This window comes from Stegodyphus dumicola, chromosome 8, assembly GCF_044657685.1.
Source record: "Stegodyphus dumicola isolate Sdum_Otavi_A_Nest chromosome 8, ASM4465768v1".
In the NCBI taxonomy this organism is placed as follows: Eukaryota; Metazoa; Arthropoda; class Arachnida; order Araneae; family Eresidae; genus Stegodyphus; species Stegodyphus dumicola.
This window is the reverse complement of record NC_140775.1, coordinates 166,290,489-166,308,960: the sequence shown is the minus strand read 5'-3', so window position 1 is coordinate 166,308,960 and position 18,472 is coordinate 166,290,489. Positions and strand designations below refer to the sequence as shown.

The window sequence follows — 18,472 nt, the reverse complement described above, 5'->3', positions numbered from 1 at the left end:
AAATACCACAGATCTGGAGCAACAACTAATGAATGCCTGGCAGAATGTGTCGCAGGATGACATTAGGAATCTCTACCACTCCTTGCCTTGACGAATTCAAGCATGCACTGCCACCAATGACGGTTCGACCAACTACTAATTTGAACACTTAATGGGTGATTGTGAGCGTGAACAGGTGCTATAACCTTGATTTTTTTAATCATTTTATTATCTGTGTATGAGCTATAAACATATTCAATTTTATTAAAAACAACCACTTCCATCATGGTGCTTCGATTTTTTTGCAAAAGAGTGTGTACTTGTTATTAATTTGAATATAAGAAACCTGCATTTAAAATTTAACAAAATTTTGGGTGGAAAATTGAATTCTAGAAATAAAGTCAATGTATGGTGAAAATATATTTCAAGTATCCCTTGGCAATTTTTTGGGGCCATTCCTGTTTATGTCCAATGCCCTCCCCAGTGAAATGGCACCCAAAACATAATGAAAACAAAAAAAAAAAATTTATTTAAACAAATTTAAATTCTTAATAATTTAATTAAATTATTTTAATTAAATTTAAATTCTTAATAATTTTTTTAATTAAATTCAATTTATTCTTATGAAAACAAAAAATATATAATCTCAATGAGCTACATTTTAAATCAAACAAGAAAATAACATAAGAATGTAAATACATATTATGCAGTCTATGCAATTACAAAAAGGGAATATCGTCTTACCTTATTTTAAAATTTATGTTTCTTCGGTATATGAGACACACAGAATTCCTTAACAGCATCAAAAAACTATTGAAAATTATCCAAGCTAGAATGTGTATACTGCTGTCACCACATAAATTCACAAAAGTAAGAATAAAAAATATTCTCCATACTGTCAGACTGTTGATAGCATTTCTTTTGAAAATCCCTTTTTATTACATCCCCTGTACCTTCCACAGTGTTGATATGAACTCTGGTTTCCAAATCCTTAAATCTTGCTGTGTAATTTACCGAGAGGTGAATGATAAAATTTAAATCTTCGTTTACACATCAGTCAATCAATGTTTTCTTTCTCAGTCATTCTAAAGTGTACAGAAACTGCAAGTTAATCATACCACCAGCAGGCGTTTTATGGTGTAAAGCACAAAATAAGCAAAGTACTTCCTAACCAACATCCAACATATAAATAAGCCCTTACAAATATTTTCCCATCAGTCAAATTCATTCTGTATTCACTTAAAAAGTCAAAGGATCAGCCAACAAAAAATATATAATCTCAATAAACAACATTTTAAATTAAACAATGAAATAACTTAAAAATGGAGATTCATCTTAGCACTACACAAAAGACATATCCACTTACCTTATTTACAAATTTGCATGTCTTCAAACAAAATTCCTTAACAGCATTCCAAAACTTCCTAACATTATCTGAACTATAATCTGTATACTGTATCTGTATTTGCCACTACATAAATTCACAAAAATATCCTCCATAGTGCCGGTATTGTTCGACCATGCGCATTTCCTTCCTGCAAACAGGACATTTAATAATGGTTACTAAGTAAACTTTCATTTACACATCAGTCAATTAATTCTTTTTTGCCTTGCATTCCAAATTGTACAGAAACTTCAAATTAATCTTACCACATTCAGCCGTTTTACTGCGTAAAACACAAAATAACAACATACTTCATATCCAAAATCCGACACACACTTTCCAAATCTTTTTCCATCATTCAAATTGACTGCAATGATACAACCAATTATGTCATATAGGGTTTTCGTAACATTCAACTACTCAGGTTATAAATGAAATAACAACTTGACGATAAATCAAACAACTTAGTAATAATCCAAGGGGCACCCTTTAATCTACTCTAACTGGAATTTTTTATTTTGAAAATAAGTTCAACAAAATGTTTTAATTAATTTTTAAAACAGCTAAATTGCTGTTATTTTTCATTCTGCTCTTTTTATTAAAACTTGTAGTCGCTCTATTTAAAGCTAATTTGAGTTTTGATTTTTTGCTGTCCGTATGGTATAGTGGTTACGGAAGCCTGACTGCGATACCGAAGGGCCTGGATTCGAGTCCCGGAGAAGGCATGGTTGTAACTGTCCGTCCCTTCGTAGGAGGTGATGGTGGCCCACCTATTAGGTGCCTCCATAGTAAAGAGACCACCACATCTGGCCTTGTATAGATTAATGGACTGTGCTACATTGTAACTGTTCACAATCTGCCTTGGAAAAGAAAAAAAAAAAAGTTGTGATTTTTTATATTAAATCATTTTATTTCAGGAGAAAACTAATGAGCACTTCTAAATATATCTATAAGACACTTTTTGAAGAAGGTCAAGGAAATGATGTAAAAATTATTGCCTTAAACAGAGAATGGAATCTGCATAGGATATATTTATCTCAAGTAAGTTGATGGTTTTGCACCAGATTATTTTTAATTTGAACATTGGAAATATTTTGATAAAAATCTAATTACTGTATATTTTGTTTGAATATTTGTTATAATTTTCCTCAGTTTTCAGACTATAAGATTAAATGTAAAAGAATATAAGGTAACTAATCTCCATTATTAAATAACGAAGAATCTGTATGAATGCAAATATGTTTCTTGCACTGCAGAAAATGGTAGCATATAGAGCCATCAAAGTTTGAATCAAACATGTAACATTCAAAGTGTGAATTTTAAATTTGTTTTTGATTTATTTCATATTTTAAACAAATTTGATTTTTTATCAACAAACTCAGAAGGCACTCAGCCACTCAACAAAATGTAAAATATTTATGTTTGAAATTTAATCAGAAAATTTAGTGATATAAAAAAAAATGAGATTCTACTCAGCAAAGATGTTCGTGTTTTAAATTTAATCAATGAGTTCAGCTATTGTAAAAGAAATGTATTGCCACTGCCTAGAATAAAACATTTATGTTCCTTGCAGCAGTGTGTTGTCATTTGGCCAAATATAAGATATTTAATTTTTCTGTCAAATTCTATCTTTTTATTGTTGATTAACATACTAAGCAATTTAAAAGCAATAAATATAGTTCTTCATATGGTTACCAGATGCAAAAGCGAGGATGTTTGTGTTTTGAAAGGGGGAGGTATTTCAAAATAAAATAAAGTAAAATTTGGTATATATATTCCTTTATTGTGAGAAAAAGTAACTTCATCATTAAAATAATGTTAAGAACATAGTGTTTAAGCATATTTTTCAGACAAAAAGACTGTTTTTGATGAAAGTTCTTCATTTCTTTAAATAACTATGAAAATCTGAGCATGCTATAAATTAAACTTGGCACTTAAAATTGTATTCACTTTCACTGACTCCAATTAAGTCTGTTCTGTTCATTGAGAGTTTATCAGTGAAAAAACTGTCTCAACACTATAATTTAATTAAAAAAGGAGAGCTTGTCCTCCTTTAGGACACTATATGGTAATCCTAGTTCTTCATCTGTAACATTATCAATTACTAACTGGACTTTTTAAATTCATTATATATTTTTTCATTTCTATAATAATTATTTTAGTGTTTAAAAACAATTCTTATGAGAAAATTTGGGTAAAAGCCAAAAGTGTTTTCCTACTATGCTTGTAAATAAAAATCCTAATCTAATGCAGAAGTACTTCTCAAGATGAGTAACATATAATAATTATTTGACATTTAAAGTATTATTTGAAATATTTTATGCTGAAACTTTCAATAGATATTCCAGCAGGTATTATATTGGGGCTCTTCATATTTAATTATTATTACATTTACATACTTTATGTAACATTTCTCCAATTTTTAATGTTGCTTTATTTTTTGTTTAATTTTAATTCAGGCTCCATATTCTGTTTTTCAGTCACCATATTTTAATAGCATGTTTAACGGCTTATGGGTGGAAACATCACAAAAAGAAATACGTATTGGGATCGAAGATGAAAATATAACGTCTGAGGGTAATTATACTCATTATTAATAATTAGTTAAATAATGCATTTATCTTCTTTTTACTTTCCCTTTAACCCTTTGAAGGGGCAAAATCCCATTTAAACATATAATTATGCCTTTTAGTTCTCTAAATGTATAACAGATGGCAGCACTAGTATTCATTCATGGAAATAATGTAAAATAAAAATTCTTTTCAGGTTTAATTTTGAAGCAATTTTTTTTTTATTTCTAATGCAATTTTAAATCTTCTGAACAACAACTTTTGGTGTTAGAATGAATATTTTTATGTGAAAGTTTCCTTTTCTATAAAAAAAAAAAAAAAAAAAAAAAAAAAATATTTTTTGAATTCATTTATAATAATAAGGAATGGTTGAAATTGAAAGGTGGGCCCAAATACGTCCCACCATGCATGTAGGAATTGCTACTATTAGATGGCAGCACCATTCAAATATTTTTAAATTCAAATATCATGTTCATTTTAAATGTTGATAATATAAAATATATATTTTTTAGTAAATTGCAATAATGTTAAAACTTGAAAAATATTTAGTATTTTTCTGAAAGAAATGAAAATATAACTCTAATATGAAATGTCATTAAATACTGAATGGATGTGTGAGTGTGATTCGCCATAGAAAAATATCCTAAGCAGAGGAAAGAGAAATGAAATGTAAATAAACATGACGGCCTTCTAAATATCTTCCTTTTTAAACCTGTAGCAAATGAAGTACTGGAGCGAAAATCTTTGTTTCAAATCTGTTATGAAATCATTAAAAAATATTTAAAAAGTCATACAGAGAGCAAATTTTTCTAAATTATGCAATTTTTTTTTTTTAAATAATATTTTTTATTTTGCGATTAATACTTTCTAGATAATTATTTGGAAACGTTTTTTATATCTTGCATTTTCATTTGGTTGCTAAAACCAGCACTTTAGATAAGCATGTTAGGAGAATTTACGTTGAGGTAGTGATGCCATTTTACTGCTCTTGGTGTGCGGTGGGACAAGTGGTATCCCACCATGTCATGAATGACTTTAAAGGTCTGTTTTTTTTTTTTTTTTTTTTTTTTCATGAAATATTAGGGGCTAGTTATCTATGTGTAAAGTTATTTTTTTCCCAAAAAAATGTTTTTATGCACCTAACCTCAAAGGGTTAATTCCTTCAACTCATTTATTTGAACTGTGAGAAAAACTAAAGGTTAGGAGTTTTTATCTTCTTAACATAATGCTAATAAGATTCATGCTGGTTTCAAACATATATAGAATCACCAGCTCTTTAAACACATTTAGGAATGCTTGTTCTTCCTCTCAGGAAGTAACAATGGCTATGTTGATGCCACTGTATCTTTCCAAATGCTCCAGATAACAGCGAAGTGTCTCATTCCAGCTGTTAAAGACAGTGCTGAACCAGAGATGATTTTGCTGAGTAATATCATGGTGTACATTTGATACCCCAATCCCTCTGAATGTATTATTACATGTGTCTGTTTGGAAGTGTATAATAGCATTTTTTATTTATATTTTCTCTATATATTGCTTTATTTCTGTACATTTTACTTTTGCCATATTGCAAATCTGCATTTCCTGTTCTTTGTATTCTTAAACACCAAGATGGTCTTGTAGTGCTTGTTGGCATATACAGTACTCATATCTGAGGAAAATACAGCACAGATGCATATAGAGTCAGAGGTGCAGGCACAGTAACATTAAAGATGGCAAAATCAGCATACTGCCTTGATAGGTATTCACATTCTTCAGCTTGTTCTGGGCTTGTATTGACCTTAAAGCGCCGTTCCCACTGGGGTTTATCTGAGCTAACGGAGTCAGTTCCCTGTGTCGACTAGCTCCGCTGTGCCTGCAGTTCAGATTTTTCAACTTGCTGCTCTATGGGGAAAAACTGGTTTTGGGGATGGGTCGACTACGTTAGTTGTGTTCGTTAGCTCAGATAAACCCCAGTGGGAACGGGCCTTAAGAGTCCTTACGTTAAAATGATTTCTGGTCCTTAAAAGTCCTTAATTTTGCCCTAAATCGGCAGAAATTCCTTTTATGACTGCTATTTTTAGTGTAAATTAGCATTTTGGCAGAATATTTTTTGGTGATTCATTGACAAAGGATGATTTGATGGAGTATCATTTGAATTTGTTCCTACTTCTAATATAAACAGTGTAATACTTGAGTTTCTGGGCAAGAAGTGAAACTTAAGTATTTCAAAATAATTTCTTTTTTGATAATAATGTGAAATTTTTTCCTTTTGGGGGATATGAATTCTTTTATTAAATGGCTTTAAATTTGGTAACTTATCAAGGTTTTAATGATTTTAAGATCAATTTCGCTACAAATTATTTAATTTGGTGATAGGTGAATATTTCTACAGTTTTTTTTTTTTTTTTTTTCAAGGATTATAAAATTGATAAATTTCTTTAAAATAATTAAATATATTACAATTATATTCAAGAAATAACATTAAAACAGTTTTATTTTTTCCTGTCATATTATAAATGACATTAATTTCCATTTTGCTGATTTATTAGTAGAATATTTTGAATTTGAAAAATAAGCAAGCTAATAGATACTGTTCCGTCTCAGTTAGAACAGAATATTTCTGTCTGTTTGTACTGGCTGATATTATAAAGCGCAATTTCTGAAACACTTCTTAGCAAAATAGCTATTTTAGTTACTTAGTTACTTAGATGGCTTTAAATTTGGTAATTTAATTTAGTTACTTAGAAATTAACCCTTTGAGGTTATTTTATTTTTTTCATGGTAAGAGTTTTTTTCTCGTGTAATTATCTCAGAATATTTCTTTTCTTTATTTTCCTTCAAAAACATTTTGCCATTTTTCTATTACAGAATTTATAAGGATAAATTTTCTTTCAGTTTTAGACATTGTATCTTGGAAGGTTTAGAGGATAGGAAGACAAAATTTATAGACATATGATTCCAAAAGATTCCAGAAAAATTTGACAAAATGAAAAATGTCTTCATGGTATTAACACATAAGGGATGTATTTTACAGGAAGTTTGATGAATTTCTTATTTTTTGGAGAATTTTTGAAAGAATAATAAAAACATAATAATTTGAATTTTATACTTCTGATTCTAGAAGTCTTTTCTCGTAACATCTTCTCTCTCTCTCTCTCTCTTTTTTTTTTTTTTTTTCCTACTCCTTAGAAGAATTCTTTTCCTCTCATTAGAATCAAGCAGAGAAAATATCAAAAAATACTTCTAATCTTGTCACCTGGATAGACATCTATAGAAAGGATTTTTTTTTCAATTAATAAAGAAATTAAAAACTGACAATTTAAAAGATTCATCTGTTAGATCTCAGTGCATCATAAACGGGCCGGCAACTGGCATTTTCCCACCTGATACAATCTCTGTAAAGTGAAAATTCTGCTGCATAGTGCCTCCCAAAATTCTAAAAGTTTTACCATCCCCATATTTTGTTGCTTGGTGCTTCCATGGATTCTAAAAGTTCTGCCACACTAGTTCTGGTATAGGCCCTGACCATCTATCATTTCATATTTTTTCTTAATGTTCATATTAATAAAGAAATAAATTTAGCAGTTTCTTTTATACATTCTGAATATATGAAGTTTTTTTTTTTAAATAACAGAAATCTTTAATTAAATTAAAAAATTCTGAAATGGAAAGGAAGCTTATTGAAGAAGAATCTGAGTACATAAAGAGAAAGAAAATCATTCTTCTGAAGAGTTTTGTTGAAAAGTTAGGAGATGAAGCAGAAACTAGTGAGAACATTGCTTTGCTTATTGAAGAATATTTCTTATTCTTAGAAAAGATGTTTAAAGAGAAGAAAATTAATATAAATTTGCAAAAATGACTGGGAGGTTTTTCAAATTAAAAAGACTCATAAATATTTTGTTGTTCCTACACAACATAAATGCTCTGTGGCTTTTAATGTATCCTAATGTCATTCAGGATTCAATGTCATAAATTACATGCATTTTAAATTGTGAAATATTAATTTTAATAGTGTTTTGTTAACAAATATTTTTTAAAAATAAATAAATTTAATAGTGGACATGTAAATTTAAAATGACAATTACTTATTTTAATTATTTGTAACTAACTGCTTACCCTTAAAAGTTATCTCTGCATGTTATTGCCTTTCATTAATTCTTACTGCAGTCACAAGATACAATACTAAAGTGTAAAAATTTTATTTTATTCCTGACAGCTAGTGAGACTGACAGTAATAGAAAACAACTTATCATTTCTGGTGCCTTAATGGCTTATTGGAACCTTAAAGTATCTTATCTGGGTTACAACTCCAGGAACTCTACGTGAAACTATGATACTAACTGCATCAGATAGACAGAGCATAACTAATTTTCAGCACTTACCATTTGTGCCATTATCAGGCATTCAGGTCTGTTCTGATCAGCAGGTCTCTCTCTAGGCAAGTAGCAGTGGTGGCAACAGCCAAGCTTCCCTTATGAATTATGCTGATTATGATTTTACTTCTCATTTTAGCCTCTGCTATTTGGCATAAAATCTGCCTGCTATTTACTAAACTTCTAGACTGAGCAAGTACATGACATTACGAGACATAGAAGAAAAAAACCAGCATAAAGCTAACTTTCAACAAAATGTGTCACTAATCTTCTTTAAAATATGTCCAACCATTATAAGTGTAAAATATTTAATGCTACATGATAAAAAGTTGATTTTATTCTCAAGTTTCTTTTATAATCATGTTTAAAATTAGATTATGTTTAATAATAATGCATTCTATGTACAGATCTGTTTTATTCTTAGAATGGTGTTACAAAAGTGAAGTTCAGGTATAGATGATATCTTTAACTGAACTTATTCAGTTCCCATTCGATGATAGGTCCTTAATTGTTTTTTCATAAATGATCCTTAAATGTACTTAATTTCCATGTGCAGAAATGTGGACAAGCCCTGTTCCTATAGTTTCATGCTTGCATTTAAATCATTAAGCTCTATGACATCTTTAGCTTTGTAGAAAACAGGAAATACAGATTTACAATATGACAAAAGCAAATGTATAAAAATAAAAGCAATATATAGAGACAAGATAAATAAAAAGTGCTGCTATAAACTTCCAAGCAGGCACGTGTGGTAATCGTCATTCAGAGGGATGGTGTGGTGTCAAATATATACCATGACATTACTGAGCAAAATCATTTCTGGACTAGCACTGTCTTTAACAGCTAGAATGAGACAATTTACTTCCTAGACTTCTGGGTGTCACTAATGTCTTTAATAAACCCTGAAAGAGAGTTTAATATTTCCTCTCCCATTCCCAACAGGGCAGAGTTATAAAGTGATCCGTAAGTAAATTAGATGAATATAAAATAAGATGAATATAAAATAAGATTTTAGCATTATGAATTAGACATAATAATCACTGCTGTTGTTATTTTTTGATTTCTAAATGGGGGGAAACTTTCTAGGAAATTTGCTTGAATAGGGATACGAATGGTGCCTATACAAAACTTGTTTTCGGAGGTGTAAAAGTGGTGTAAGCATAATGGCTGTTATCCAAAGTGATGCATTAAAAAGGTTGACTTTTATATTTATTATTATTTATTTTTTGGTATTTTCATTCCAGATTACTGACTGAATGATGAGAAAATTAACATTATTAATGAATTATATTATGTAACATAAAAACACAGGCTAACTTCCCTCATAAAGTTTTCAATCAAGGCATCGCTCCTTGATAAATAGCCCTAATGTTATTTTTCATTGTTAAGTAATCCAACCATGTAATGAACTATGTAATTAGTCCTTGATAAATTGCAATGTTTCATTTTGCATGAAGAATATGATTAATTTTTTATTAATTGATTTTATAATGCCTCATAATAAAAAATTATTTATCCTATTACAGCTCTTCACAAAGTATTTGGGTCACTGTATCAAGATGAGATAAATATTGAACCTTCAGAGGCTGTTTCAGTTTTAGCAGCTGCAACACTTCTTCAGCTGGTAATTTCAATTGTTGACATTTGTCAATATTTAAATTTCTTATTTATTTATCATCGAAAGTTCAAATAGGTTTGGTTTGATTTTGGATGTGAAAATGTTTTTAAATGTCTTTTGCAGGAAGATTTAATTCAGCAAAGTGTAGAAGTAATGAAAGAGAGTATTAAGTATGGATCCATTTATTTTTTTAAATATGCATCAATTTAAATCAGTTTTCTGCCTTTATATTTGAATACTTTTTAATTAATTAATTTTTAAGATACATTGTTAGGAGTTTTAATATTATGTAGTTAGCATTTAAAAAAACGGAAAGGAAAGAAAATATGTTTCAGAAAAATGTATTACAGTCAAAAGTCGTTAATCCAGACTAGTCGGGACTTCGGCGATTCCGGATTATTGATTTTTCCAGATTATAGATCATCAATTTAAATCTGGTAAGATGGCATGCATAAATTATAAAATTAAAAATATGAAACCGTAATTTATGAAATAAAGAACAATTATGATCTAAAGGGTATCAAAATTTACAAAAAAAACCATAATATTTATTTGTTTACTTTATTAAACATTTCTTTCAATGTAAGTTGTTTAAGTTGCTTCGTTTTCTGTGATAATACTTTCTCTTTAATTCTATAAACAGACATAATTTCTTGTTCAGTTACAAAGTTCCGCTGTTCAAGTCCCGTAATTGCTGTGCCGAGAATACCGACTTACTTGTCAATCGAAATGTTTTCGTTTTCAATAACCTCTGGGTCACTTTCTTCACTGTCGGAAGCAAATTATAATGACGAGTAACTTGATTTAAATCATATCAAACATGGAGTACATCAAGATGAAATACTACACTTAGTAAGGAATTATAAGCCAAATAAAATAAAAATATCTGCCCTGAAGATAAGGATAGTGCTGACAGATCAACTTCCAATCCGCGGCGTGAAATTGATAAACAGATTTCAGATTTCAAAACATACTTTCGCTTTGTAGATACAAATTACATATTAGTAAATATATATCGGAAATTCTATTTGACATAATCGAAAGTTCTAGCTTACTTTTATGAAATTGCTCTAATAGTCTGCAAAAAATAATAAGCCGGATCCAATTTGAAGATTAAGGAACAACGCAATCTGCAACATTAACTGAATTAGATAATTTTAGCTCAGCTTATACCTCCGTTACACATTAAACGTGCATGCGCACAAACATATTAGCAGCCGTAAAGGTCTTACACGCTCTCGTAAACGCCTGTGCGCATGCGTGAACGCGACGCATGCGCAGAAAGTTTGTAGCTTTGAGGTCCGGATTATGGGTGTCCGAATTAACGACTTTTGACTGTAATAAACTACAAAATTTTTTTGGAACATTTGGATTGATAAAATTTATTACTGTCGTCAAATTGTTTATATCATCATAGGAAGTACGCTTCTACAACTTATTTAAATTTAATTAATTATATATGTATATATTTAATTTTTTTGATTTTCTTCTCAACTACAATTTCCTTTAGAAAGTTTCCCAGGAAAACACAACTTCTTCTTGTTTGATAGTCGTAATATGCTTTGCTGCAGTTAAATAATTCAACCATTTAATATTTGAAATGTTACATTGCTATTTCATAATGATTTCTTAAATTTCAATGTGAATTTAGCAATATGTATTTTTTGTTTTGTTCTGTTTACTTGTGAAACTATAGGCATATGCACATGAATACTCTATTTGAATAATCATGTACAAAAACGTAAAAATTGTACGAAAACATAAAAATCTCTTAAACAAAGTGATGTTATTTTTAATTTGATATTATGCAAATGTATTTTATTTACATGTGTATGAGAATTGTCATTGCTCTCTTCAAGGGCATGGACAAAAATAATTTAATTTCCCATTCCATTTAATTGGAAGGACAAATTAATATTTTCTGATACTATGCATTTTCAAAATGATAAAATAATTAATTCAAAACAATTGCATAGCACTATCTCCTACACTGATCTGAACAAGTGAAAAATACTAAAAACAAAAACTAAATTATAAACAAGATAAAGTACTTCTTTCAAAATATGAAGTATCAGTAAACTCCATAAATGTAGGTAAAAAACACTAAGTAATGATGAAAAAAATGACAAAGTAATTGAGTGAAATGAAAGAATTTAGAAAAGTACATTGATTTGAACAATCTTAAAGAGACTTAAAAATCTCTTCAAAATGTGAAGTTTTAATAAACTCTGAAAATTTAATTAAAAAATGCTAAATAACAATGAAAAAGATGATAAAGCATATATATACATTAGAAATAAATCAAATTAAACAAAAGTACAAATTAAAAAGACAGCTAGTTAAGTTCAACAAAAAGAGAAAGAAAATATGTTTACCGCAACTAATATCCAAACTGAAATGGAAGCATGAGCAAAAAATGCAATTATGGGTGCTAATGTATGCAGAGTTCTCTTCCATTTGGAAAGAGGAAGAACAGAAGAAGTATTTAGTATAAGCAAACAAATGAGAAGCTTTTAATTAAGGCAATGTAGATATATATATATATAAAAAAAAAAAAAAAAAAAAAAAACTTAAGTTAAAATTAAGATGGTAGATGTATTAAAAGCAAAAATTGCAGTGATTAGTAAATTAAAATAGCAGTAAAGCAAGTAGAAAAAGAAAAATTGAGGACAAAAGCTGAAATCTTCACTCCAAAGTGGCTGCATTGGAAATTGAAAACAGTTGACCTTATTAGTAACAGAAATCAGCTACCAGAGTGGAAAGTCACAAATGTACAAGCTTTTATGAATTATACATTGGTGGTTTTGTCCATCTTTTTGATGAGAGCAAAAATAGTTCAATCTGACTACTGTTCTAATATTTCGACGATTTGGCCTAGCCTACTTCACTTTTATTGAAGTTTGAAATTTGTTTTTACTAGTTCTCAACATTTTCTTTTGAATTTTTGTAATACTTTTAAAGGTTATAATTTTAGTACTTATTGTAATTTAGTTATACAGTCAAAAGTCATTAATTCGGACATCCATAATCCGGACCTCAAAGCTAAAATCTTTCTGCGCATGCGCATAGGCATTTTACGCGTGCGCGCAAGACATTTTCGACTGCGCATATGTGTCTGCGCAAGCGCAAAATACGTTTTCGCGTGCGCGTTTAATGTAAAACGGACGGTATAAGCTAAAATTATCTAATTATCTATTTCAGTTAATGTTGATGATTGCGTTGTTCCTTAATCTTCGAATTGGATACGGCTTATTATTTTTTGCAGACCGTAAGAGCAATTTTATAAAAGTAAGCTTGAACTTTTGATTATGTCAAATAGAATTTCCGATGCTGGAGCTCCCAAAGGATCTAGAAAACGAAAGTATGCTTCGATGTCCATCAAACAAAAAACGAATTGCTATAAAAAATGGATAAATGCATATCCTTTGTTTATCTAACGGTTCCGAAATCTGTTTGTCAATTTCACTCTGGTCTGCGCGGGGGGGGGGGGGGGACGTCACGGCGCCCGCAATGAACTGGAAGTTAATCTGTCAGAACTATCGTTTTCTTTAGGGCAGATGTTTGTATTTTATTTGGCTTATAATTCCTTACTAAATGTAGTATTTAATCTCGATGTACTCCGTCTTTGATATGATTTAAATCAAATTCCTCGTCATTATAAATATCATGAATACAAATCAAATAGTTTTCTGGTTGCAATTTTCTAATTTCGGCTATGCGTAAGGTATGCTTTACGCATACGCGCGTTGAAAGAAATGTTTAATAAAGTAAACAAATAAATATTAAGCTTCTTTTTTTGTAAATTTCGATACCCTTTAGATCATAATTGCTCATTATTTTATAAATTACGGTTTCATATTTTTAATTTTATAATTTCTGCATGCCATCTTACCAGATTTAAACTGATGATCTATAATCCGGAAAAATCGATAATCCGGAATCGCCGAAGCCCCGACGAGTCCGTATTAAAGACTTTTGACTGTATTTTTGCTGTTAAAGCACAGTTATTCTTTTGTTTAGATAATATTTATATTTTTAGAATTCTTTAAATTCCTTTTCATATCTCTCTCTCTCTATATATATATATATATATATAATTGAAAAGCTAGTAAGTACTGTGCTGTAAGACCTATTCGGTCTTATATTTTTTTTTTTTCACAATATGCTGCAAAAATTATGAAATAATAAGAAGAAAAATTGTAGTGAGCTCGCCAAAAAGTTACCAGGAGCTGTGGCTCCAAGAAATAATTTAACGCAGTATTTTTTAAAAAAACAATGACATTGAAGTGTGAAAAATTAGGCTACATGTGAAATAAAATGTAGAATATAAAAAACAGTTAAAATCAATCGTTGGAAACATGTGAATGGCAAAAAATACAATAAAAACCTTATATATGCATGGAAGTACCATTTATAGCATTTGGAATTTTTATATTTTATAACAATCTGCATTCTTTTTAATTGCTGAAATTTATTATTATAGATTATTTTTCACTTCAGTGTTTCATTTACAGTATGGATACAGTCATTTCCTATCATGAAGCAAGTGAGTTATATGGTTTAAAAGAAATTAAATCTCTAACATTGGATTGGTTATATAAAAATATGGTTGTCAAATTGGCTGCATCTCCTGTACATTTACAGCAGTTAAGGTATTGAACAGTTTTTTTTTTATATGTATCATTTATTTCATGAATTTATAAATTAAGTAAAAAATCACATTCTGGTTTTAGTTTTAAATTTGCAGTTGTATAATTTCTAGATGATGTCTAATAAAGAAACTGAGTTCATTAAAATACAGAGTGTCTCAAAAAAGTGTACTCACACTTTAACTGTCGTTAACATGCTGCCTTTTTGAGTTGTAGGTGTAATTAATTTAGCACAGCATGGCATCAAATCAGCTTAGAAGAGAGGAAGTTTGTCTTGAAATGTTATTTGAAGACCGAAAACGCCATTGAAGTGCAAAGACGATATAGAAGGGAATACACAAAACCGCCACCAATGCGCCAGACCATTGCTCACATCAAAGACAAGTTTGAAGCAGATGGAACTGTCCCGAAAGTCAAGAAGGAACGTTCTTTACAACGGACATCCATGAGCCCTAGGAAAGAAGAGAAGGTGCAGGAAACACTCCTTTGATCACTACAGAAATCTCTGTGACAAACTGCTAGGGAAACCCACATCTCAAAAGATAACGTCTATCGCATCATGAAGCATCTGCAATGGAAATACTACATTCCAACATTAATCCATGCTATTAACGAAGATGATCCTGATTGGAGAGTTCAATTCTGTGAGTGGTACCTGACAAAATGTGCAGAAGATGCAGGGATTTCACAAAAACTTTTGTGGAGCAATGAGGCATCCTTTGAATTAAATGGCATAATTGTATGTACTGAGATCCCTTAAGTCCTCATATAACACTTGAAAACCATGTAAACTTACCAGGATGGTTGTGTGGTTGGGATATCCGCATTGGGCGTCATAGGATAATTTGTTTAATGGAACTGCCACTGTTGAGACTTACCTCAACTTGCCTCAAGAATTTGTTATTCCACAAATTTGAGAAATGTTTGTTGATGACCATGAGATTTACTTTCAGCAAGATGGAGCACCTCCCCACTACCATCATGATGTATGAGCTCACCTCGATGCAGCTTTTCCAGACAGATGGATTGGACGAAGGGGTACCACTGAATACCCTGCGCATTCCCCAGACCTCACGCCCATGGACTTCTTTTTGTGGAGATATCTCAAAGACAAAGTTTATCGCACCAAACCAAGAAAAATTGATGCACTGGAAATTGAAAGACAATGTCACAATATTCCTAATGACCTGTTTCATGACGTTCGCGAATCCCTTGGTGCACGTTATCAGCATTTTCTGGACAATGATGATCATCAATTTGAGCATTCACGAACATGATTCCTTTATTATATTTATCTTCTGTATTCGAAGCCCTTCCATTTCACTCTATGTTCAGAAATAAAGTTTTTCTCATCATTTGAATTGTGAGTACCTTTTTTTGGGACACCCTGTATTAGTTGTTTTATAGCATTTTAAGTGGCAATATTTCCTATTGCTAATAAATACTGCTTATAAATGTATTGCGTTCTTTAATTAGTGTACACTGAACTCCCAGTTATCTTTAATTAATTAATTTACAGATAATTGGAAGAATAATCCAAAGATTACCTTATGAAATTATAATTAACATGTAAATGCTCTTTAAAACAAACTCTTTGGAAGTTTAAATGAATGACATAATGATTACTGTTCAAAAAAAGTTTTAATTAAAATTAATATTTTAAAAAAAATCTGAACGCTTTCAGATTTTATATTACGCCCAAAATGGTGAATTTTTTAATGTTTTGTGTGTTACTTTTATTGATTAAATATCATGTTCTTTGCACTTAAAACACATAAAATTCAATTCAACAGCAATATCACAAAATATTTAAAAACAGCATATCTTTAGAATTTCCGATACACAGTCTCGCACACTGGAGATAACATTTTTTTCCCCTCCCCGTAGTGTTACCATTCCTCACTTTGAAATTGTTATGTTTCTTTTAAATTTTTGACAGTAGAATCGTCCAAGAGTTTCTCAACATTTTGTTGACCTCTTCAGTCCTAATCCTGTTCACTGCTGATCATGAAGAGCTCTGAGAAGAACATGTATTATCATTGTAAATCTATTGTATTTTCTTTTTTTCTGAAACGTGTTAACAGTTTTTTATTGGATAGGGAGGAAGGAAAGTGCTATATCATTCTTCCAAGACAAAAATTTATTTTTCTCCGTATATGCAAAAATGGCCATGAAATAAAGAGCCCATAACAATAAGAAAGCATCAGGAATGTCAGCTGCTTTTGGACAGTTAGCAATTGTCAATAATTTTGAGGCTATTTAAATAAAAGTATCTTACTTGTATACAGATAATAGTGAGGAAGTACCAAACTTCAAATAGAAAGCTTTCATTCTACTTTGGAATTTTTATTTTACTCATGTATAAAAACAAAAACACTAAAAAATTAAAATGCCATTATAAATTACAACCTTGATTAAATTACTTCAGTTTGAGAGGTTTTAATTTGAAAATATTGCTGCAGCTGATTTTGTTTTGATTGTGTGTTTTTTTGACAGGCATAAAATATGATTAATGAATACTATCTTCTTTTTATATATAACACAAATGAAAATAGGATCAAATTGATTTTTTAAATTAAAAATTGTTATAATTTAATTACTTTATATTAGTGATTTTTATTTCATGTTTTTCATTGTCTTTATTAATATGCTATCTACTGCTTCGTAGACCCTGCTCTGAGTTTTCATAATTTGTATAACAGATTCGAAATTTGAGTTACTGTGTGTTTTTTATTGTTTACATTATGTATCTTATTTACATCATACATTCTTGAACTTGCAGTTCTGATTTAATGGTGGAATTAATCTCATCTCCTCATCTTGTTGTTGTACAGACAGAATTTTCTCTCTACATTATACTAAAACAGGTAAATGGTTTAATTACTTAATTAAAGAATAAATAACCATATAAGCACTGTATGTGTGTGTTAAAATCTCTGTAAATATATGATAGATATTATCTTCGTAAATTTCTTAGATGCTGGTAAAAAATTGTTTATTTTCTAATTGTTATTTAAATATCTAATTATTGAATTTTAATTTCTATAGTGGGTTTTCCTGAGAGAAAATTTAACCTTTGTACATTTTGATACATTATCATCAGCTACTGAAGAATATTTTAACAGTTTCTCTGGTAAGTATTATTGTTAATCAAATGACGTCTATTATGCTTTGAAAGGACTTTTTGCTTTGTTTAATCTCTGTTGTGAGATTTGGTTATTTTAAAGTGAAACATTTTTTAGTATACCTTTTTGAATGTAAAAGAAGTCTATGTATTAGAATGTTTATTTTTACAAAATTAATTTCATCAAAATTTATTTGTATTGGAGTTTTGAAATAGTGTGTTATTTTTATATCATTTAACTTATTCAGTCTGTAGTTAATCGTGAGAAGTCAGAGCCGTAGCAAAGGTGTTAAAGCCTTTGAACAACTGAAGATTTCGTGCCCCATTCTGTCTGCCAAGAAAGGAAAACATTTCATTCTAAAATTTTGTAACATCAATTTGGAGCACATCCAGGGACAGATGTTCCCCCTTGCCCCACCCTAGCTATGCCACTGCCTAAAGTTATTTCTTTCGTATGCTACATTAAGTGTATCATGAAACTGTTCCTTATTTAGTGATGTGATTTTGTGTATTTGTTCAACACTAGAATGGCCAATGATTAATGTGCACCTATTTCAATTAAAGGTGAAATCTATTATTTTAATGAATTGGTAGTTCTAGTGTTAGAACATTACAAATAATTATTTAATTTCATATAAGAATTATATAATAACTCTTAAAGGGTCCATGCCATTTCTTTCAACAAATTGCGGATGTTCTTATCAAAAAGCATTTCGTGCCTTGCGTTTAAAACATCTGGTTGTACATCATGTTGATATGGAAGTTATTGAATCTGATAACATTATCCCAGTTG

At 29.9% G+C, this 18,472-nt stretch overlaps 1 protein-coding gene and 1 long non-coding RNA gene across 4 annotated transcripts in view; one reads left to right on the top strand and one right to left on the bottom strand.

Moving 5' to 3' along the window:
* The window catches only part of gcl (germ cell-less), a 53,030-nt gene that overhangs the window by 4,533 nt on the left and 30,025 nt on the right, over positions 1–18,472 (top strand). For both annotated transcript variants that reach the window (XM_085822697.1, XM_085822698.1), the window contains exons 2-9: positions 2,281–2,404; positions 3,844–3,940; positions 9,815–9,912; positions 10,030–10,076; positions 14,421–14,558; positions 17,338–17,422; positions 17,604–17,688; positions 18,341–18,472. In XM_085822697.1, the coding sequence (XP_085678823.1) occupies positions 2,281–2,404; positions 3,844–3,940; positions 9,815–9,912; positions 10,030–10,076; positions 14,421–14,558; positions 17,338–17,422; positions 17,604–17,688; positions 18,341–18,472 (806 nt within the window). The remainder of the gene's footprint in view (positions 1–2,280; positions 2,405–3,843; positions 3,941–9,814; positions 9,913–10,029; positions 10,077–14,420; positions 14,559–17,337; positions 17,423–17,603; positions 17,689–18,340) is intronic.
* The window catches only part of LOC146996019 (uncharacterized), a 59,192-nt gene continuing 42,071 nt past the window's right edge, over positions 1,352–18,472 (bottom strand). For both annotated transcript variants that reach the window (XR_015042795.1, XR_015042797.1), the window contains one exon: positions 1,352–1,514. This is a non-coding gene — a long non-coding RNA (uncharacterized LOC146996019). The remainder of the gene's footprint in view (positions 1,515–18,472) is intronic.